This window comes from Ictidomys tridecemlineatus, chromosome 2, assembly GCF_052094955.1.
Source record: "Ictidomys tridecemlineatus isolate mIctTri1 chromosome 2, mIctTri1.hap1, whole genome shotgun sequence".
NCBI classification, from domain to species: Eukaryota; Metazoa; Chordata; class Mammalia; order Rodentia; family Sciuridae; genus Ictidomys; species Ictidomys tridecemlineatus.
The window spans coordinates 73,990,232-74,012,107 of NC_135478.1; the positions used below are offsets into that span (position 1 = coordinate 73,990,232).

Below are 21,876 nucleotides of genomic sequence, written 5' to 3' on the forward strand. Positions count from 1 at the left end.
GAGGAGGCCTGAGCTTTGGAGTTGGGCTGAGCAGGCCCTGAGAGGACTTGAGGCATACCTATATCAGAAGCCTTTTCTAAGCCCTGACCCTCCTCACCCAAAGCCTGTATCTGTGTAGCCCAGCACCCCAGTTCCCAAGAGACCTCTTTCTTCCCTGCTTTTGTGGTTCTCTTTCTGGCCTGTTGTGGACAGGAGTGGACTCCACATTGATATCAGTGCTTCTTAACCCTAGCTGTCCATAAGATTCCCCCAGGGAAAAACTGTGCTTGCATCCCCCTGGACCCTCCAATCCAGAGTCTCTGGCAATGGGCTCAAGCTTTGGTACTGCTTAGAGCTTCCTACATGGTTTGTACAGCCACTCAAAGAGGATCTTTGATAGAACAGTGAAAGATAGCTAAAAAACTTGGGCTGGGGTTGTGGCTCAGTGGCAGAGTGCTTGCCTAGCATGTGTGAGGCGCTGGGTTCAATTCTCAACACCATGTATCAATAAATAAAATAAAGATCCATTGACAACTAAAAAATATTTTAAAAAGCTTATGTATGCATTGATGTTGTAAAAGTATACAGACAGACACAGGAAGCAAGGTAATAATATCAGGAAGGGTCAGATCCATCGACTGTAGTTATAACGTTCCATTTCTTAAGCAGAGTGGTGGGGACATATTATTTCAGGCTTTTTGGTTTCATTGAAATAGTTCATCATCAATTAATGAAAAAAAAAAAAGATCATGGGTTTTAAGTTCAGTTTTGCCACTTACTAGCTATGTGACCTCTGGCAAGAACTCGACCTGAGATTGTTAATCATCTGTCAAATGGGGCTCCTAATATTACCCATGAAGTTCTAACACTTCTTTCCTGAGTCCCAGCCTCAGTGAGGTCAAACTGGCCCTCAGAGCTCTTCAGGAAACAATCACAGCTCCCTGCCAACCACAGACAGACTTGATGATTAGAGGAGGACAGCATTGCCCCTTCAGGCAGGGAGCCCCAGAAGCCAGCCTGGGAGTCAGACCTTAGGGTTTCCTTAGGAGAAGGCAATTTAGTTGTAGCCAGATCTGTTCTATTCAGATACTCTGTGGCCTCTCAGCTGAGGAGTGGAGCAGGGGTTGGGAGTCGGGGACATGGCTCTGAGAAGATAACAGAGATTTTCCTCCCAGGGTGTTAGGACGTTAACAAGGAAGGGAGAAACCAGGTCCCTCACCATGAATGCCTAGGGCTGGAGGGGTCATTGACCCTAGGAAAGAAGCAGTTGGGCAAAGAGACCCTCCTCCTACACTGCCTGCAGGGAATGAGGAGGACTTTTACAGGAATGCAAGTCTGGGAGCCCCTATGGACATTTAGATTCTGGGGCAATCCGGCACTCTGTCTCTTGGGAGGCCCTGAGGGCAGGCTGTGTATCTTCTGTCTGTCTGCACGTACACACACTCTCTCTCGCACATAATCACCACACCCATATGTGTTTACCAGGCCTGGCTATGGAGTGGGGAAAGGAACTCAGACACCATTTTCATTGGACAAGCTTAAAACACAATGTGGCTCATTTTTATTTTATCTCAGAAAACAAAAACAAAAACAAAAACTTCCCTTTAGAAGTAAAGGCAGTTAGACAGGGCCTCTAATTGGGCAGCTCTGAGCTGCCCAGGCACAGGTCCTTAGCCTGCAAGCCCTGACCTCTCCCCTGGGGCCTGAGTCTATGCCCTGGCACTGTTCCCGTTACAACTGTCTGTCCTCCAGCCCACCTTTGTCACCTCAAGAGTTGGCCCTGGGACTAAGTGCATGGCAGTTTGTAGCAGCAGGGGAGGGCTGCCCAACTCCCTGGGCAAACTCCTGGTGCCAGGTTAGCAGCAGGATGGACAACAGGCCTAGAAGCCAGGGAGGGAAAGATAATAAAATAGGATTTCCTTGCACGAGATCTTCTGTGGGGGGGGGGGGGGAGTCAACTTCCACCTCTGGTCCAGCAGCTCCCGGAGCCCTAGAACGTCTGCCAAGGGTGGTGTGTGGCAGGAGGTCTGTTGAAGGCATTCCCCAGCCTCAGGTCACAGCTTCTCTGCAGACAAATTGGGGCTTTTAGATACTTCATGGAGTGGGGGACTGGGCCCTGCCCAGCCAAGATGCTGTTGGTGCTGTGGCCCTGGCCTCGGACAGGGCCTGACAGCATGAAACATCTGCTTCCTTGGACCCTCACCCCTTTTTGCTGGGACTCATGCTGCTCCAGCTTGGGGCTCCCTCCTCTCAGTCCAAAGTGAATCAGACGCCCGATGGGTCTCCCAGCACACTCATTCTTCTCTTCTCCCAATGTGACTGGTCCAGCCAACCAGAAAGATTAAGATTTCCTTCTCTCAGGAAGGGGCAAACTCCATGCACCATCAGGACACTCCTGCTCCACCCTGGGCCAGGGGGTCCTCTAGGCCAGGGGACTCTGGGCATGCTCCCTTGTGCTCACGGCTAAGGAGCTCCACGTCTGCGAGGCTGGTATCCCCGTGGAACCCTTTGGCATTCCCTCCACTCACCAGCCCCAAGGCATAACCATTGGGCCGCCGCTCAGGATGGGGTGCGCTGCCATTTGCCCACACCCCTGGGGGGTGGCCATTGAGGCGGAGGCTAACCTGCTCTCCCTCTGTGCTATGAGCTGCCAAGGCCCGGGCACTGGAGCCCCCTGCCTTGAAGGGTTCCCGCTGCCTCAAGACATGGCTGCGAATGATCTTGCGGAAGGTCTGGCGGAACTCGCGGATGCGGTAGGCATAGATGAAAGGATTAACAACAGAATTACTGTGGGAGAGGACAATAGCCAGGTACATAAGCCAGGGAGGGGCATGGCTGCATTGGGGGCAGAAAAAGGTAAAGCAGTTGATAATGTGCAGGGGCAGCCAGCAGAGGGCGAAGAGACCCACAATGATGGCCAGTGACTTGGCAGCATGAACTTCCTTCTGCAGTGTGGACCGAGCCCGCTCCCCTGGCAGGGGCTGACTCTCCATCTGCTTCAGCTGTCGCCGGGCCGCCAGGAAGATTCGCAAGTAGATGCCCAGCATGAGCAGCAGGGGCACCAGCACAAAAGCGAAGAAGTTGTAGTATACCATGTAGTTCATGGGCACCACATCCTCAAAGAGACAGGTCACCTGGCCCTCGCCGCAGTCCTGAGAGTGATTCTTGCCCTCCTTTGGCTGATTGCAGTTGTTCCAGCCCAGCATGGGCGTCAGGCCGATTACAAATGACAGCACCCAGCAGATTGCAATGATGCCCTTGGCCCTCATGCCAGTCACCAAGCCATTGTACCTGGAGAAAGGAGACCAGGGTCAGAGGTCTGAGAAACCAGGGCTAGATAGGGCTAAGAGTCAAGAAACCCAGAAAGGCACCCTGCTTGGTCTCCCACTCCACTGCTTTCTGGCCAGCTGTAAGGCCTTGGACCAATTGCTTCCTGCCTCCTAGTCTTAGTATCCTCTTCTGTTAAGTGAGATCCATTGGGTCTTGCTTTTTGTGAGCTGCTAGGAGGTCATGAAAGAGCAGACACAGTGGAAACAGAAACCACTGTATAAAAGTTCATGATTATTAGTCTTAGGCATAATTCTGAGACTTAAATTGAGTTTGGTTTGAGGAAATTAATAAGTGATTTGTGGGGGAGGGGAAGAAGCAGCACTTCCATATTGGTTGATCTTGGTTCAAGGGGCGACACACTTCCCTTTCGAGTGAGATGGGTCTAGAAGGTGGGCTCATTGAGGGCAGAACCAGCCAGACGAGGCCTGAAGATGATCTAAGCATCTTGTACTCCATTGTTCTTTCTTTACCATTTGACTTGGGTCTCCAGAGGCCCCCCACATGAGACTGCCCAAGATAGTTGGGAAGAATGGGGGTCTCAAGGCAAATGAGACACCATCTCCCATCCAAATCCACTATCACCCTCTGGAGAGAAATGAGATAGTGTCTTCACATTTACATGGCAATCTTAATATCCTGGAGGAAATATGTGTATGAAGTACTGAGGTCCAGAGAAGGACAGTAATCTCTGTAAAGTTACTCAGTGTTCCTAAGAGCCAGACAGATATCCAAGCCTGCTAATTCCCAGTCCCAGAATCGGGGAATGGCTTGATTTACTGCCAGGAAAGAGATCCCTATCCCACAGGAAAGGTAGCAGCAATTTACCTATCAAATGTGTACTCAAAATTTTAAAAAAATCCTCACTGATTGAGAAAGGCAATCTTAGTGACCTCTGAGGGTTGACCTTCTGCTTAGCAATTTTGATTCTGGCAAAACCAAACAACCCTCCCCTCCCCTCTGTCTGGTGGAAGCCCTATCCATCAAGTTCAGACTAGGTATCTTCTCCAAGAAGCTTCCTGCCTCATCTGGGCTTCCAAAGCTGGGATACCCCTGGAGACAGTGCTGTCCTGCATCCTGATCTGTATTGCCTCTCTGGCATGGGAGCACAGAGTAGATGCCAAGGAAAATATGCTCTATTTAATTCCAGAGTTGGAAACATATGCAGAAAGGTTGTAGCTCATGGGGGGCAAACATAGGTGCCTCTTGATAATAAACCATCAAGGCAGGCAGGTGGGCATTTACACTGTCTCTGCTGCCATATAAAATGTGTTAGAAGGCTTGCCTGGCATGTGGGAGGCCTTGGATTCAATCTCCAGCACAATAACAACATGTGCACCCAGTGTGGTCAGAGCTGAAGAGGGACAGGAAAGCTGATACTCTGGGCAGATGCTCCCAACTTTTAATTTTTGCTAAATTCAAATTAAGAAAAATCAAAACCCAAAAATTAGTGGCTTCTGATCTCTTATCTAGTCCAATTTCCTTATTTCACAGGTGGGGAAACTGAGTTCCAAAGAAGGGAATGGATTTGCCCTAGACATTGCAGAGGCCCAGAGACAACTCAGGCCCAAGTTTGTTTGTCAGTTATGAATGTTTTATGGCAATTCTCCTTTTTTAAAAATATTTATTCATAATACCTTTATTTCACTCATTTATTTTTTATGTGGTGCTGAGGATCGAACCCAGGGTCCCGCGCGTGCAAGACGAACGCTCTACTGCTGAGCCACAACCCCAGCCCCTATGGCAATTCTCTTATTCTGTACTTTTGGAGGTGCTGGGAATTGAATCCAGGATCCTGTGTATGCAGACAAGTGCTCTACTGCTAAGCTACCCCCTCCCCCAGCCCTGTCCATTCAGAATCCAAAACAGGCGTGCCAACAGGCCTCTGCAGGATTAGGGTCACGGATTTGATCATTTCTGCCAAGCAACAGAGCCGGCACTCCTTGTCTCCTGTTCCGGAAACTCATACACAAAAGTTATATACCCCCCAACTAATACTCACATAGCACTTCCTCTGTGCCAGGCTCTGTACTTTACATTACTACTTCATACAACCTCACTGAATGGGAGGCTACATTAATGACGATATTGGTCCTGAGAGAAGTGCATCTCTCCCTGGGTTCTAGCCTTGGTACTTTCCTGTAAATAAGCAATGTTGTGTCACTTTGCCTTTCTGAGCCTCAGTTTCCTCATTTGTGAAATAGAACTACAAATCTGGACTTGTTCAGCACTGCCTCCATAAGGGCAGAATGCTGAATCAGTGAGTGGAAAATCCAAGAAGGCCAACTGTAGCTTGGGGTAGGTCCAAGCCTGTGAGCTGAGCCGTTCATAGGAGAAATGGGCTGCCTTGGGCAGTAATGAGCTTCTTGTCATTTGAGGCACTCAAATAGACACAAGCTATTATAGGGATTGTGTAGGATCTCCTAGACCCTGGTGGCCACTTGCTCTAATGGTTTTTCAAGCTCTTCTCCAGCAGTGGACCTTCATATCTACATTTCTGGGCACTTAGGGGAGTGGAATTGCTGGGGAAGAGAGGGGCTTTATAAGTATTTATTGAATTAATTAATGGGGATATCAGGGCTGAGCCTGAGAGCTCTTGAGAACACAGCATGGAAATCCTTGGTCTATCCAGTTGCGTACTTTTACAGATAAGGGAACCCACAAGGGTTCTTCCACTGCTCTCTGAAATAAAGCCCCTTGTGGGGACAGAAACAAAACAGGTATGAGTGGTACTCGTAGGTGAAGAATGTCTCTGGAAGGATACTCACCAAGGCCTTCTGGGAAGGGTTCTTAGGTGTCAGAGAGCAAGGGGACAACACTTCACTATATACTTCTTATTTTTAATGTTTGAGCACATGCAAAGATTATTTATTTTTAAAAAAAACGCACACCAAATAGGGCTGGGGTGGTAGCTCAGTGCTACAGAATATGATTAACATAGGTAAGGTCCTAGGATGGGCCCCTGGCACTGCCAAAACAAAAACCAAACAACCAACAACAAAAATCCACAACACCAAATAGATTAATTTTGTTGCCCAAAAGTACGCCCCATAAGCTAAGTCCTGGAGCCAGGCATCTGGGGGCCTGGGACAGGATGAGGGTTCATATGGAATCATGAATGCTCTATGGTCATGCCCAGCAGCATCCCCTGGGCTGCATCTGTAACTAACACAGTCATATCTCAGCCTTCTGGACCCCAGATATAAACTGTTCAGCTGCCCAGTACAATATACAGCCATTCCAGGAAGCCCACAAGAGTCATAGGATGCAGGTGCCAGAGACACTGGCAGCCCTCATTTTCAGGTGCCCTCTGCATTCCTGTGTCTACCAGCTTGTAGGATGCCCCTCCTGGGGATCATGATTACCCATGTTAGGGGCTTACCCTTTAATCTAGGAACATACTCCATGATTCCAGGTGGAGTTTTATGCACATTTGCACCACATTGAGAAGGTGGATCTTTCTTAAGGTATCCAAAGGGGTCAGTGATTCAAGAATTGAAGAGCCTTTGACTCCAGGGGAAACCCAAACTCCTTCTCTAGGCATGAACAGGCCCGAATCAGCCTCACACCTTGCCTTCCCCCTCAGCTCATCTCCTTCCATCACTCAGCATCAAGGTCACCTCTTCCTGGTCCAGAGTCCACATGCTTATTCATTCCTTAGGGTCTCTGACCAGGCTTTGCCCTCCTCCTGATACACCTACCCCCAAACACATGCATTGAGCCCCAAGCATCCTACAAAACTCACTGGGCAACACTTCTTCCGGGGAACCCTCCCTCCCAATCCTGCCTCTTTATTATTATTCTGTGTATGGTGCTAGGGATCTTGCACATTCTAAGCATGTGCTCTGCCACTGAGCTACACCCACAACCCTCTTGCCCCTTTCGAAGTCAGGGCAACTCACTACTATAGGACTTTAGGCCTTGGCATCAATCCCCAACCTGCATTTTGGCCTGTTCCTCAGGAGTGAGAGTACCTACCAAGAGACTATAGTGTAAAAGTCCCATGAGAAAGGAAACCTGCATCTTTGACCCTGGGATTTCTATCCTTTGTGGACACTGAGAGCTGTACTTCTACCTCGTGCTGAGCTTCTTTCTCACTGACTAGGCCCTGCCTTACCCCAAAAGTGTCTCTACAATTAGGAGATAATTTGTTCTGAAGCTGAATGTTTTGGAGGGTGGAGGTATACTATGGATTGGACCAGGGGTGCTGAACCATTGAGCCACATCCTCAGCCCTTTTATTATATTTTATTAGAGACAGGGTCTCACTGAGTTGCTTATGGCCTCGCTAAGTTGCTGAGACTGGCTTTGAACTTGTGATCCTTCTGCCTCAGCCTCCTGAGCTGCTGGGATTACAGGCGTGAACCACTTTACCTGGCTAAAACTGAATTCTTTAAAACAAAAAAAATGCCAGCTACTTGGGAAATTGAGGCTAGCCTGGATAACTTAGTGAGATACTATCTTTTTATAGATTTATTTTATTCATTTATTTTATGTGGTGCTGAGGTTTAAATCCAGGGCCTCACAGGTTCTAGGCAAGTGCTCTACCACTGAGCCACAACCCAGCCCGTGAAATACTATCTTAAAGTACAAAATGAAGAGGAGGGCTGGGGATGCAGCTCAGAGGTAGAGTACCCCTAGATTTAATCCTCAGGGCAGGGTGTGGGCCTGAGGCTAGGTATCTGTCAGGGACTAGACCTCAGAGAAGCCCTGTGAACCTTGCTTGAGTGGAGCAGCAAATGGCCTAGACAAGGCTGGATTCCCAGCTGTGAAGGCAACAAAAGAGGAAGGGGGAGACTAAGTCAGGCGGTCCCTCCAGGACCAGCCAAGAGCTCCTGGTATTCAGTTGCCTCCATCCAGTTTCCCCTCATATCCTGTTTGCTCTCAGAAGCCATTAGCCCTCCATGCACCCAGTGGCCAGGGGCCTCCAAGAATAGGAAAGTGAAGGGACCCAAGGGCCAGGATCAGTGTGATGTCCTTCCACATCAGAAGACGCACATATGTCTTTCCCTGGCTCTGGCCTCACCATGAGTAATGTGAAGGTCGTAACTTCCACCCAGCCACAATGCTGGGCTGAAAAGGAATAAAGGAGATGCTCTGACAGTGGTCAAACTCTGCCCCGGGAAAGGATGACATCATCATCATCCCCACTGACTCCCTGCAGAGGAGAACCAGCCTGAGCCTTCTAAACACTCAGATGGTTTTTAATCCAACCGAGCACATATGGTCTGAGGTAGGGGTGAAACTGAAATCCAGCTCTAGGAGGTCCTGGGAGTCAGGGAAGCTGACTGGACTGGAGCAGATGCAGGGCTCCAAACCTCCAGCAGCTCAAGAAAGAGCTGAATCCCTTGTCACTTCCACCGACCCACTGGACCCCTGCACCTTTGTCCCCTATTACAGATGAGGAAACAGGCCCAGAGGAAGGCATCTGACTTTCCAAACCACATGGTATGTTCCATCCTACTATTTCTTTTGACTCTCAGAAAATAGAGATGGGAAGAAAGACACCAAGGTGGGAAAAACCCTAAGGTTTTTAAATTGAGAACAGCCCTCCTGATCTCTCCCTGGAATGTTGTTGCCCTCTGAATCAGAGAAGAAACTGAAAGCTAGTCTACTGCTTCACCTTAGCACTCATGCTACCACTGCCTGCATGCAGCCTGGCTCCCTGAGGTGGACTCTTTTCTGGCTCACTTGGTACCCACAAACAGGTTTCTCTGGGGCTTCCCTATTCTGAGCTCTCCTTAGACAGCTGCCCTTCCCCCTGGAAGAAGGGATAGGAGCTTATCCCACAGACTGTGCCTACAGTCAGATCCCCTCTAACTCAATTCCCTTTTTAAGGTGGGCCAGGATCCTCTTCTCCTTTGAAAAGTCCTTTGACAAGGGCCTTAGAGTTCCACTCCTTCTTTTGGGCAGCCTGATATGGGTGCTTTCTTCCCTCTTAGGGCTCAAGTTACAGCAGTGGCTACTGGGTACAGCTTCTGGGAGACTGAGCTGCCTGTGACCACTCCCCAAAGACATGTCACAGTAGTGGCAGGCTATGTTTTTTCCCCAGGCTTAGTCTTAGTTCTGCTACCAACTTTTTGTGTGGTCCGTTTTCAGAGCCTCATTTTTCCATTCAGATGAAGAGAGGAAGGAAATGACCTTTAAGGGTCCTCTTGGGTTTGACACTCTGAATTTCCATTTGTTCACTGAGCCTGTTCATCCTCCCTGCTGGGGTACCCTCAGCCCAGAATAGGGAAACGGGGGCTTCCTCAGTTGGTGGGCACTCTACCCGTTTGGGAGATTTTACCACGGGGACAAGTGTACACAGATTCCCAATCATGGAGACCTCCCTCAGGTCCTGCAGCCACCCTGGCTATGGAACCCAGCTCTATGGTGGAGGAGCAAGAAGGTGGAGGAAGAGGACCCTGGGTTCCCCAGAGGAGGGACACACATTCTTGGTCTCTATGCTCTAGGTAGGTGAAGTCTACACAAGTAAACTCAGCCTGGGGGGAAGTCTTCGTTTACACAATACTTTGCTGAAGTCACTTTGCAAAAGATTCACCATAAAAATCCCCCTCCCACAGCCAGCCCCTGAGTGCATGAGAGTCCTTGGTGACCTGAAGAGCAACATAATTTGCATATAAGTCCAAATGACTCACTGTGGCATTCAGCCAAGTCACTTCCCCTCTCTGGGTCATTCTCCTAATATGCACACTGTGAGGCCAGCCAAGAAGAACTGAGGAAAGGCAATCAGTGGGCGGGTCCTAGCTGAGGTTCTATGGTTTTCCATGGTTCCCCACCCACTCTAGCATCATGCAGGGAGTTTTTCTCTGTTCTGTGAAGAATGGCCCAGGCGTAGCCGAGTGTGGTGCAGGTCCAAGCCACACTCATCTGCCAGCAGCCAAACATGGCTGGCTGCACACAGCCTCAACCATGGGGGGAAAGCCAGATTGGCATACTGGCTGCTCACCCACCAGCCCTGGGCAGCCACAGGCTAAGGCCATAGCCCAGACACTGGGCAGAGCCAGTCTTTGTACAGACAAACCCCTGGTCCCCAGCTCACCGAAGTGGGATGCGAATGGCGATGTAGCGGTCAATGGCAATGGCCAGGAGGCTGAAGATAGAGCTCTGTGTGAGGACCAGGAGGAAGCAGGCGAAGAAGAGGCAGCCATGGCAAGCAGCGCAGAACCCAGTGCTGATGGTGATGGCAAATGGGATGGCGAGTACACCAACTGCGATGTCAGCTGCCGCCAGCGATACCACAAAGAAGTTGGTGACGTTCTGCAGGTTGCTGTTGATCCACACGGCCCAGCAGACCAGCACGTTGCCCAGGACAGCCAGCATAGCAATGGCCAGCTCCACTGTGATGTATACTGAGGAGCCCATGGTGGGAGCGGCTGCAGACGGGCAGGCTCAGCAAGGACACGGGCTGGGCCAGCTCACGGTCCATAGCTGCAGCCCAGCCGTCTGCTGCCCAGGCAGAAGGGCCTAGGCCCCAGAGCCTCTTCCTTACAGGATCCAAGAGCGTCCCTGTGGTGGGGTGGTGCTCTCCAAAGGTTTTCTCACAGATAACTCCAAGTCTTCTCACACCAGGCCCTCTCCAGGGGCTCCAACAGCTGTGTCATGGCTCAATTCGGCTCCAGGGTTCCCAAAGTACCTGCAAAGAAAGTCTGGTAAGCAGCTGGACCACTCTGACCCCTGCTGTTTCAGATTCTGCTCCACCAGTGGGCAAGGTGTCAGCACAAGAATGACCCCCATGCCCTGTCCAGCCAGCTATGATCACAGGCAGGAGGCAGGAGAGTTGGGATTCTGGCCTCCATTTCTGGGAAGGATACAGATCCAGAAAGGTCACTGAGCAAAACTACTTTTCCTTGGTCCTGGGAAATTCTTGCCAGGACCCTCATGCAAACCCCTCCCAGAGAAGCATTCTCTTCTCTAAGACTCTGCAGGACAGACACAGAAGGGAAGAACCATAGCTGCACCCCCTGCCAGGACTCTGGCTCACCCCTCTGTACTATCCAAGGCTGCATTTCAGGTGCTGAGGTCATGGCTCTTCCAGGCCGGACTCAGGGTTAAAGATCAGTCCACTTTTTTTTTTTTTTTTTGGTATCCCCCCACCCCCCCCGCCCCAGGAGCTAAGAATCTATCAAAAAGTTAAGTCTCTAATGTTGCTCCCTATGCTCAGCTTCTCAAGCCTTCTCTGGCAGCCTGGCCAGTCTCCTGGGTCTCTGCACTCACTGCCAGCTCCACAACCCTCCCTCTTTCCCAGAAAGATCCTTCTCCCGCACTGGGCTCTCTCAAGCCCACCCACCCTCTCTCGCAGGACTGACTTTTCAGCCTGCCTCAGCTGGCTCCATCTCTAGCAAGCTCTCCAGGGAACTACCAGTGCCCACCTAAGGGATACCAGCTGCCCCATCGAGGGACAGAGACTCCTGGAGTTCAGAGCTGGAGGGATCTGAGGAGCTGTCTGGTCCTATCTTCTACTGTCGGCAGTTAAGCCCCTGCACCCTCATAGGTAGCACAGCAAGCACAAACCTGAACCTGCTGCCTCCTGGTGTCCCTGAGAGCAGGCTGCACATCTGGGTGGGGCAGGCGCTGAGGCTGCTTCCCTTCTCTGAGGGATCCGCCTCCCTTTTCTCCTCCCACACTCCCCCGCCCCACCTGCTTCTCTGCCTGACTGACACAGGGAATGACAGACTTAAATCACTCCTGCTGGGGGACCATAGGCAAGAATGTGTTTTTCTCCAAGCATGGTGGTTGCACACCTGTAATCCCAGCCGCTCCTACAAGGATGAGGCAGGAGAATCCCAAGTTCAAAACCAGCCTCGGCAACCAGTGAGAGACCCTGTCTCAAAAAATAAAAAAGAGGTCTGGGGCTGCAGCTCAGTTTCAGAGCGCTTGCCTAACATGTGTGAGGCACTGGGTTCAATTCTCCATACCACATAAAAAATAAATGAATAAAATAAAGGTTCATCAACATCTAAAAAAATTTTAAAATAAAATAAAAAAGAGATGGGGATATTGCTCAGTGATTAAGCATCATTCAGTTTAATCACTGGTACCAGAAAAAAAAAAAAAAAAAGAATGGTTTTCCTTTCTGGGCCTCAGGCTCCCCACTCATATAGTGAAGCAGTTGGACCCCAGATGACCTCTAGATGCCACTGCAGCTCTTGCCCAGGAATCTATCAGAAGGAAATAAACAAGATTTGAAAGTGCTCCCCCAAAGTCAAAATGTCATAGAAACATAGGAGTAGTTGACATCCCTAGAGAGTCAACGTCTTGGTCTCCCTAGCAAGCCTGAGCCCAGTCCAAACTCCAGCTGTTCCTCCCTGACCTTGTGAAGTAGTCTCAGTCCAAGTGGACCTCTGCCCACTAAAGTGACTCTCTCTGAGAGCGATAGGCTCCCAAATTTACTTCCTTCAGTCCTAAATTCTCTACGTCCCAGGGGTGCATAGCAGCAGCTACCATCTGCCTGGGACAAGAGGCCAGAGACTGCCTTTTGGCTTCCTGCACATGGTCCATCTTCCCTCATTTCCTCAAGGATATGAGGGATTGAACAGGTCTCGAGACCCTGGAAAAAGGTCACTCTGGTCCCAGGTCCATTTCAAAGGGCTGCCTCACCCCCAAATTGGCCAGGAGGCAATAGAGGACTGAAACAAATGAATCCTAAGTTTCCTTCTAAATGTAATTATGTCACTGCCTCGGACTGGCATTGGCACAGGCACAATCTAAAGCCACATTTGGAAGGGGCATGGCTCCCATACCAAACAGGCCCTTCTATCCCACCAGGAGGCTTGGAATGGACCATAGGACACAGAAGAGTCTGGAAACTGGAGGATAAAAAGGCCAAAGACGCCACAGAAACGGAGGGTCTCAGGCAGTGTGTAGTAGAGGGCTGAGTCTTACTGAGCTTGCGCTCTTCACAGGGCACTTGCCAACCGCTGTTTACAAAGTATATCCCTGGCAAATCAAGCCTCTAGGCACTGTCTCTCACCACATACCATGTCCCTCTGTGCTCCTGGCCTGAAATTCACAGTAGTATTTACCGGGAGCACACCTGACCCCCCAACACTCCTAGATCCAACAGGTGCTAGGGAAGCTGCTGCCAGTTCAGGGGCTGCCTCCCACCCACGTCCAGTGTGACCTCCCAGGCCCAGGAACAGCAGCAGCAGGTCATTAGCCAATCAGGCTCAGCCAAGCCAGCAAGCCTATGAGGAGCCACTGGTATCTATAGAGATCCTACTCCTGCCACTGGTGCCTCCTAGAGGAAGAGGATAACCAGCTCATGCCCCATGGGCCTTCTGAAGGGGAATCTACTGAAGGATGCCATCGCCTCCTACCAATCTGACCAACCAAGGCTGGAAGACTGGCATGGTCCTTGACCATTCTTCAGATTCAAGGGCCCCACCAGGGGCAGACAAGGGCTCCCCAGCCTATCATCCAGAGCTTCACTGACATGTCACATCACCAGTGCCTGAACTGTGGACCATATTGACTCCACTCCAGCCAGAATGCCTGGCTTGGAAGGGGTCTGACCCAGAACTCTGGTGAGACTCTCATGGCAGCCCTGGATACATGCCTGAATTCTCAGGGTCTCTTCTGTGTGAGGTCCCCATGCTGAACAGCATCAGAAGTGGTACCCTTCCTGATTATTCTCAAGTTACATTCCTTGTGTCCAAAGCTCACGGAATGCACTTGACTCTTCTGCCCAGGCCAACCTTAAGTGAGGCTAAAGGTACATCTTGGGCTCCTGCCAGCATGACCAGCATAGGCTCCCTTGTGCATGGTCTGCTGCCCTTCTGCCCCTTTCCTCAAAGGAGCAGGTAGCCTTCCTGCAGGTTCCTCCTGCTTCCACCACCAGCACATCCCTGGTGAGGCTTCTCTGGTCCCCCAGAGAAGTGCATCTGCTAAGTTAGAATCCACTCTGGGCTGTTTCTTCCCCAGCCCTGAGTTCGGCAGATCAGTAGAACCAGAGGCATTCCCAGGACAGGGGGCAGGGAGGAGATTTGGAGCCACGTGCTACTGGGAGAACTCTGAGGGGATGATTGGGGTTTGCCCAGCTATACGAGTCAGGAGTGCCCTGACTCATAGCCTTTTTCTGTGGTGTAAATGCTCTTACTAGGGCCAATTTCAAACTACTATTATATCACTAACCAGAATAGGGAAGCCATACATACAGCTGGTCACCAGGTGCCAGGCACTACTGAGCCACCAAACCCTGTGCTTTCTGGCTAGGCTACTTGCCAGGACCCTATGCTGGACCCTCTCAAAGAGCTTGTACAGCCTTCCCGGGAGCTTGGAAAATGATGGACATCTGTGTTCTCACCAACCCCATAACCCCATTTTACAGATAGGACACTAAGGCCCAAAGAGATAAAATGACCTCTCAGCCTTCCCAAGAGCATTAAAAGGTGGCTTAGGACGGGGAAGAATGCCATGGAACACAGCAGCTGGAAGATTTCCTGGGCCCTTTGGCTTCCCTCCCTTCTGAAGCCTCCCAGAACTACAGGAAGGTGGAAGGTCATGGGAAAGGGGTCAAGGTGGGCCAGGATCTGGCAATTTCCTACCCCTCTCTGTTGGTCCTATCTAATTAATCCTTGAGTCATCTGTTGCTAGCCAGGGGAGAAATTAAATATTAATAATGTCATATTTCCTCATGATTATCCCTTGTTGAGATGGGGCAGAGGGCAGACATGGTCCCCAAAAAACTACAGACACATGCTTGATTAGCCTTTAAAGGATACCCTTGAAAGAGCTAGGGATATAGCTCAGTGGTAGAGCGCTTGCCCCGCATGCCGAAGGCCCTGGGTTCAATCTCCAGAACTGCAAAAACAAAATGAAACAAACTCATAGGATTCCCAGCAGTCAGACTCAAAATGCTGCCTTTTCCTGCCTTCTCACCCACACCTACCCAGACCCAGCTGCTTTAATTAAAACTCCATTTAATCAAAACCCATACATCTCTTGGCCCACCTCTTTTGGCTCCTCATACATCACACAAGCAAGGCTCTCTGTACACATACCCAGATGGTGGCTGTACCCCCACAGAGCCTGCTGGATGGAGGTGCCAGCCAGCTTTCAAGCAGTTCCCTGCACACCTGCTCCTGGGTGTGGCCAAGGGCAAGGATCAGAGCACAGCACAGAGACTCTGCCGATTGCAGAGATTGGGCTCCAGAATCCCAGATTTAGAATCCTCCTTCCACTTTCTGGTAGCAAATGTTTACCAGTTACATACTCTGCAATGCCACGAGGCATCCCAACTGCTGGACCACAGGAAGCCCTGTGTTACCTGCTGCCAACCTGAGGATTCAGGTACTACAGGCCACTCTCTGTCCCCACGGCCTCAGCTCCCATTTCAGATGCGCTGCAAACCCCAATTTCAAAACACCAAAGGAAATTTAAGACTAAGAAAGATAAACAACCATATCAAAACCATGGAGAGGGAGCCAGGGTTGTGGCTCAATGATAGAGCACTTGCCTAGCATGTATGAGGCACTGGGTTAGATTCTCAGCACCGCATATAAATAAATGAACAAAATAAAGGCCCATCAACGTCTAGAAACAATATTAAAAAAACATGGGGAAATTGGTTCATTGCAGAAGAGAGGAAGGTAATGGAGTAATGTAATAATGATTTTTCAAGACATTTCAGATTCTCAAAGAAACAAAGGAGTAGCATCCATAAACAAGAATGAGAATTTACAAATCCACTGGCAGAAATAAGAATAGGAGACTATGAACAAGAAATAACATAAAATCCCAGACATGAAAAAAAAAAAAGGGACTAAAATAAAGAACACACCAGGTGTGATGGGCTTCAGGCATGCAAGCTGTTGAAGGGATAGTTGGGGATCAGCAAGATGGAATACTCACAGAAACCTCATGGAGACAAGGCCTATGAGGAAACAGTAGAGAGACACAGAAGGGAAATTGAGAAGCATCAACATCTGTCTCTCAGGGGCTCAGGAGGAAGATGAAAAGGCAAAACCGAATCACAGCTGGATGGGCAGGCTGACTCCTCGTCTGGACCACAAGCCTTGTGTTGGCTCCGTTGTGACAGTACAAGAGCTTCTCAGAATACCAGGACCCAGGATCCACTGAGCTCCTATTAAATCATGCTAGGCAGGTACCTTTTGTGGCTGCCTGGAACTGAGCAACTACTAGCCTGGGCCTCTCTTCCTTCCCTAGCTCCTTCTGGGGCTGCACAGTGCCTGGCTTCAGATGCCTGGTGCAGGCTGGGTCCCAGGTACCCAGGCAGGTTCCCTGTGGTACACCCTCCCCCACCATCTATGGGTGTGCAACCGCTGCTCTCTGCTCCTGGGGACAGGATGTGGGCAGGAACAGAGAACCAGCTCCCTGTAGCTGGAGGCTGAGGCCTCTCAGAGCAGCCTCCATACCACCGACCACAGGCCAGCCTTGCCCAGAGGGCCACCCAGCCTACCACAGCTTCCTTCTTCCCAGCGGGGACCCAGAATGGTCCCTGCCATCCCCATATGCCCAATCCAGATGCAAGAAAAGTCACAGGTCCCAGTCTCCTTGCCTTAGGTGACCACTTAACTCATTGCAGGCAGCTTCTCCAGACAACAACCCCTCCAAGGGGTCATGCCTCACAGAGGTGTTAAGAGCCCATTCTGTGGTGTAAGCAGCCTAGGTGGTATCCACACCAACTCTATCATGCACTTCCTGTGCCCCGAGCACCAGGTTTCCCCTCTGTGCTGTGGCTCCTCATATGTGCACAGGCTGTGGTGAGATAGCATCATGTGAAAAACCCACCACATATACCTCCCACAAATGGCAGATGACAGTGCTGTATTGCCTAAAGAGGGGACACAGGGCTAGGCATGATGGTGCATGCCTGTAATCCCAGCGGCTCAGGAGGCTGAGATAGGAGGATGGTGAGTTCAAAGCCAGCCTCAGTAATGATGAGGCTGCTAAGAAATTCAGTGAGACAATGTCTCCAAATGAAATACAAAATAGGGCTAAGGATGTGGCTCAGTAGTTGAGTGTCCCTGAGTTCAATCCCTCTTACCAAAAAAAGAGGGGACATGGGGGCTCCAGAGCACGCAACCCCAGTGAGCCTGGAGTGGAATGCTGACAGGGGCCTGTTGAAGGGGCAGTGCTTAGTACACTGAGGACAGAGGGATGTGGACCCATGCTGGGGTCTCTAGGACACGGGTGTGATGATGCAGCCCTGGAGGCTGAAGGGAAAGGGCAGCAGGAGCCAGACCAACCTGAGCATATCCCACCTGAGCCCTGTCCATTGCTCCTTTGCCCTTTAGTGGCTTCCCCCCAGGCTGACTCATGGCTTGCAGAGGCCACTGAGGCTAGGAGCAAAGCTCTTGTAGCAGATGAGCAGAAAACTATCAGCCCTGGGATTCTGGGCAGACAGCACCAGCCTAAGTCCCAGGAAAGGCATCCCTCATCTCTCCTCCAGGTAACAGATGCTGCTAGAAACAGGCTGGTGGAACAGCAGCATCCCCACAGGTGGGAGCCACAGAAGGACAGTACTGTCCCCTGCCCAGCAACTTCAAAAAACAGAAGTCAGTCCTGCAGGAGTAGGTGTAGGCCCAGAAGGATTCCCAGGGGCTTCTCAGAGGAGAGAACTTTGGAGGGACTTGAAAGACAAAGAGGTAAAAGGAAAGAGGTGGGAGATATTCTATCAAAGAAAACAGCCTGTACCCAGCTCAGAAGAATATCTGAAAATATCTGAGAAACAACCAGGCTTGAGGTTGTCCCAGCAGCAAGTCCTGCCTTCCCAGCAAGTCTAAGCTCCTTCACAGGCTGGGGTGAGGAGCAGCGGCTTTTCCCTTCCATCAGGATCCTCTCCAGCCCTTGGCAGGATCTCATAGCTTCCAGGCTGCAGGGGCCAGAAGTCTCAGGTGAACAATCAGTCCCATGGAGGCGGGCTCTTCCCTTCATCCCAGTTCCTTTCTCTCCCCATCTGGATCCAACATGGACCCCAGGGTCCCACCCTGAGACACTGGACTCTCTCTGCTCCCTCCAACCTCCAGACAATTCTCCTTCACTAATTAAGTCTTTCAGGCCAACCTCCACCTTTCTGTGGCCTCCAGTGTGTCCTAGAGTCCAGACCCTTCCCTGGGGAGGGATAGTTGAAACTCCTCCCTTTTGCTGACTCAGCACCTGACTGTGTCAATCTCCTCTCCTCAGTGTCCCCACCATGCACAGCAAAACCACATCTCTCTAAACAGAAAGATAGTAGAATGTATCGGACATTACTTTCCTATGTGCATATATGATGACATGACCAATGTATCTACATCATGTACAACCAGAAGAATGAGAAATTATACTCCATAAATGTATAATATGTCAAAATACATTCCACTGTCATGTATGACTAATGAAAATAAATAAAAAATATCTGTAGGAACAAAACAAACAAAAAACCCATCTCTCTGCCCTTCTCGCCTGTGCTGATCCATTTCTGCCATCCTTCCCTCTGCTCTCTCACACTCACAATCCTCAGAGCTTGGCTTGACAAGACAGATCTCAAAGATACTGACTGAGATGTTGATTCCAGCTCATCTGTGGTGAGATGGCTCAGGATCAGGCAGGTTAGAAGGTGGGAAGAGTCACTGTGGGATTTCACTATTGAGAGTCACCAAGGGGTTGTGGTACCACTCACAGACCCTGAACTTTGCAGGACCCGATATCCTGAAACCACATGCTTGCTCTCAAGCCAACTCTTATCCACACCTATCTCTACCCACAGTGATCTCTTGTGGAGTCTCTTGACACTCCCTACAGGGTTTTCCAGCTTAAGTACAGTCCCCTGACTTGTCCTCTGGTGTGTTCTGACTTCACCCCAGCTCCAGCCAATGCATGTCTTATTTCTTCTCCAGTAGAGCCCCATTGTTAGGAACACTGTCCTTGCTCTACAGATGAGAAAATGGATTCCCAGGGCAGTGACCTTTCCAAGGCCACCAAGTTAGTGAGTCAAGGAGGCAAGATGAAAACCCACTTTAGGGCATCAAAATCTGGTCCTGTGGTGGAGTTGTGGCTAAGTGGTAGAGTGCTCGCCTAGCATATGCAAGGCCCTGGGTTTGCTCCTCAGCACCACAAAAAAATAAATAAATAAAATAAGGATATTGTGTCCAATTACAAGTAAAAAATAAATATTAAAAAAATCTGGTTCATTGGTCACTCTTAAGACCAGTTGTTGCCCTCTTTGGCATCAGCCAAATCCTGTCTTCTATCAAAGGTGTGGGCTGCCCTCAGCCTCCTTCAGGCTATAAGAATGGAGTCCTGGAATCTGTTTATTAGCACTGAGGGGGTTGTGAATGGAGGGGCACTGGCTGGGATTTTCCCAAGGAGCATTAGATTCTGGGAGACTCTAAAAGGCAAGAGCCAAGCTTTGAAGTGCTGACACTATAGCTAGGGGACAAGTACATGAGGAGCTCCTACCACAGATATGCTGGGTCTCAGGATGGGGACCAGCCTACCAAGACAAAGCCTTGGTGCCCCACCCAAGACCTTCAGGACCAAGGCGGCAGCTCTCTGACTCTACCACACACTCCCTGGACCACTGTGTTCCAGAGAGCTTTCTTTCCTCAGGGGCAGGACATCCTGGCTGGGCATGGAGGTGGCATGAAGTTTTCTGGAAGATACAGAGTCTAGGAGTCCTGGGCAAGAGAGGCAGAGCACAGGGCACCAACACCAGGGAAGGCTTGGGCTCCAGGCTTGTGGAGAGTCCAGACTCTGGGGTCAGAAGGTGGGATGCAGGCTTTGGGTGGGGAAGGAGAGTGGGCAAAGGGGGCCAGTAACCCTTCACAAGAGCCAGAACACCGGAGATACCACTGGCTTTCCCTCCCGCGGCGATCCGGCCTCCGGCATCTACCACCCCAGAAAACTCGGTCTTTCCTTCCAGACAGAGAAATTAAGGTCTAGAGCCATGAACGCGAGGATCTCTGCTCCTCTGGTTCACGTTCCCCTCCCCGAGCTCCTGGGCTGTCCTGGGCCAAATCCCTCGAGAGCCGCCACCATTCCCGCCATTCCTACCTTCGCTGAGGGCAGCGGGGCACTCTGCCGGCATTGGTCCGAGGCTCGCGCCCACTCCGAGTCCTCCGGCCTCTCCTGGGTCCCCTGAGCCTGGTTCCCGCCACCACTGTCCACTAGGTGCGTTCGTGCTCTCCCCACCGCGTTTCGAACTGCCCTTTTTCGCCGGGCCCGAGACGTTCGGGATGCTGTCTTTGCTCGCCCGAAGCCCACCGCGGAGTACCAGTGCCCGCTCCGACTCTCCACCTGTTAAAATCCTCTCTGGTCCCTGGGAGTCCGCCCCGTCTCTCTCAGTCCGAACCTCGGCGTCCTCAGCCCAGCTCCAGGTCTGACGCTCCTGGTAGGGTCATCGCCACGCGGTGGGTCGGCCCTCGGCGCCCAGACAAACCGACGGCTGCTCCCCGCCCATTGCCGGCGAGTCCAGACGCCTGCTCCGTACCCCGCCGCTCCTGTCGCCGCACCCTAGCGCCCCTTCCCTTCCCCGCCTACCCCTGCGCACCTTCCGGTCGCTTTGGGGAGGCCAAAAGGATCCGCACACCACACCGACCCCCTTCCGGGCTTAGGACGTGACCTTGCTGGAAGAGTCCCTGCACGGATCATTCCCGTGGCCGCCGCGGGGCAGGGCTCGGACCCGGGCGCTCGCGAACTCTCTCTGAGACGTGGGAAGAGAGGGTCCCAGCGACGAGTATCCTGAACATAGCAGGGTCGCGACCCGAGCTGCCCAGCTCTCCTGGCCAGCAGCCTCCGATGGCCCCACCCTGCAGCTGCCCGCCCTGGACCCCCGGAACCCCGGCCCTGGTACCCCAGCTGACCTGCAGCTCGCGCACCGGCTCCCGCTGTCTTGACGGCCGCTCGGGCTCCGGCTCCGGCCGCGTCGCTCACGGGCGCCCCCTGCAGGCGGCTTCTAGACCCATGCTGCCCCCGCCCCGCGCCGCCGCGTGGGGAAACTAAGGCCCAGAGGCTCACTGGGGTCCCAAGGAGATGCCCCTGGCAGAGCCGGGCCGCAACGTACTTGGAACGCGCTGCATGCCCCGCCGGGGCTCCCCAGCGTGACCCTCATAGGCTCACACCTCCTCCCGCGCCACAAACCCTTCCCCACAGGAGAGTCCTTCTTCCAGCCCTGTGAAGTTTTACGGGGCACCACTGGCATTCCTTCTTTTCCAAGAAGCCCCAGGGCCGCCTCTGCCGCGGCTCTGTGTTCCTTTATCATCAGAGCTGGGCTGCCTTGGTACCCCATGTCACTCCCTTTGCCTCTCCTTAACCCAGACTTTGGGCCAGAGTCCCTCGTTTTCTTACAGCACCTGGCGCGGGATAGGGATCAAACTCCTTGTATGTCATCTCCACTCCCCACTTTTCCAACTACAAAGGGAAGTGGGAGTCACATCTGCCCCACAGACTTGGGATCTCGGTCCCTGGCCTGGGGATTCCCTCTTCTTTCTGCCCTTGTTCTGGATGCTCGGAATTGAGAATGACCTCATGTCCACCCCCAGATGGGCCTGCAAGGGGTTCCACCTTTGATTCTTGCTTGGGTGGATTTGGACTAATCTCTATTTTGTTCACAGAACAAACCCCT

General features: G+C 51.5%; 1 protein-coding gene across 4 annotated transcripts; it reads right to left on the reverse strand.

Moving 5' to 3' along the window:
• Positions 1-1,517: 1,517 nt before the first annotated feature.
• On the reverse strand, positions 1,518-21,208 carry Adora2a (adenosine A2a receptor). 4 transcript variants are annotated; one of them, XM_013362470.4, is made up of 3 exons: positions 21,116-21,208; positions 10,351-10,944; positions 1,518-3,270 (listed from the first exon to the last, which is right to left on the reverse strand). In XM_013362470.4, the coding sequence occupies exons 2-3, from the start codon at positions 10,671-10,673 to the stop codon at positions 2,364-2,366; spliced, it is 1,230 nt and encodes a 409-aa protein (XP_013217924.1). In that variant the 5' UTR covers positions 10,674-10,944; positions 21,116-21,208; the 3' UTR covers positions 1,518-2,363. The 4 variants fall into 4 exon arrangements, with proteins under 4 accessions (XP_013217924.1, XP_005334505.1, XP_040145264.1 ...); XM_005334448.5 differs by lacking the exon at positions 21,116-21,208 and adding an exon at positions 20,307-21,056; XM_040289330.2 differs by lacking the exon at positions 21,116-21,208 and adding an exon at positions 11,823-13,455.
• Positions 21,209-21,876: the final 668 nt, after the last annotated feature.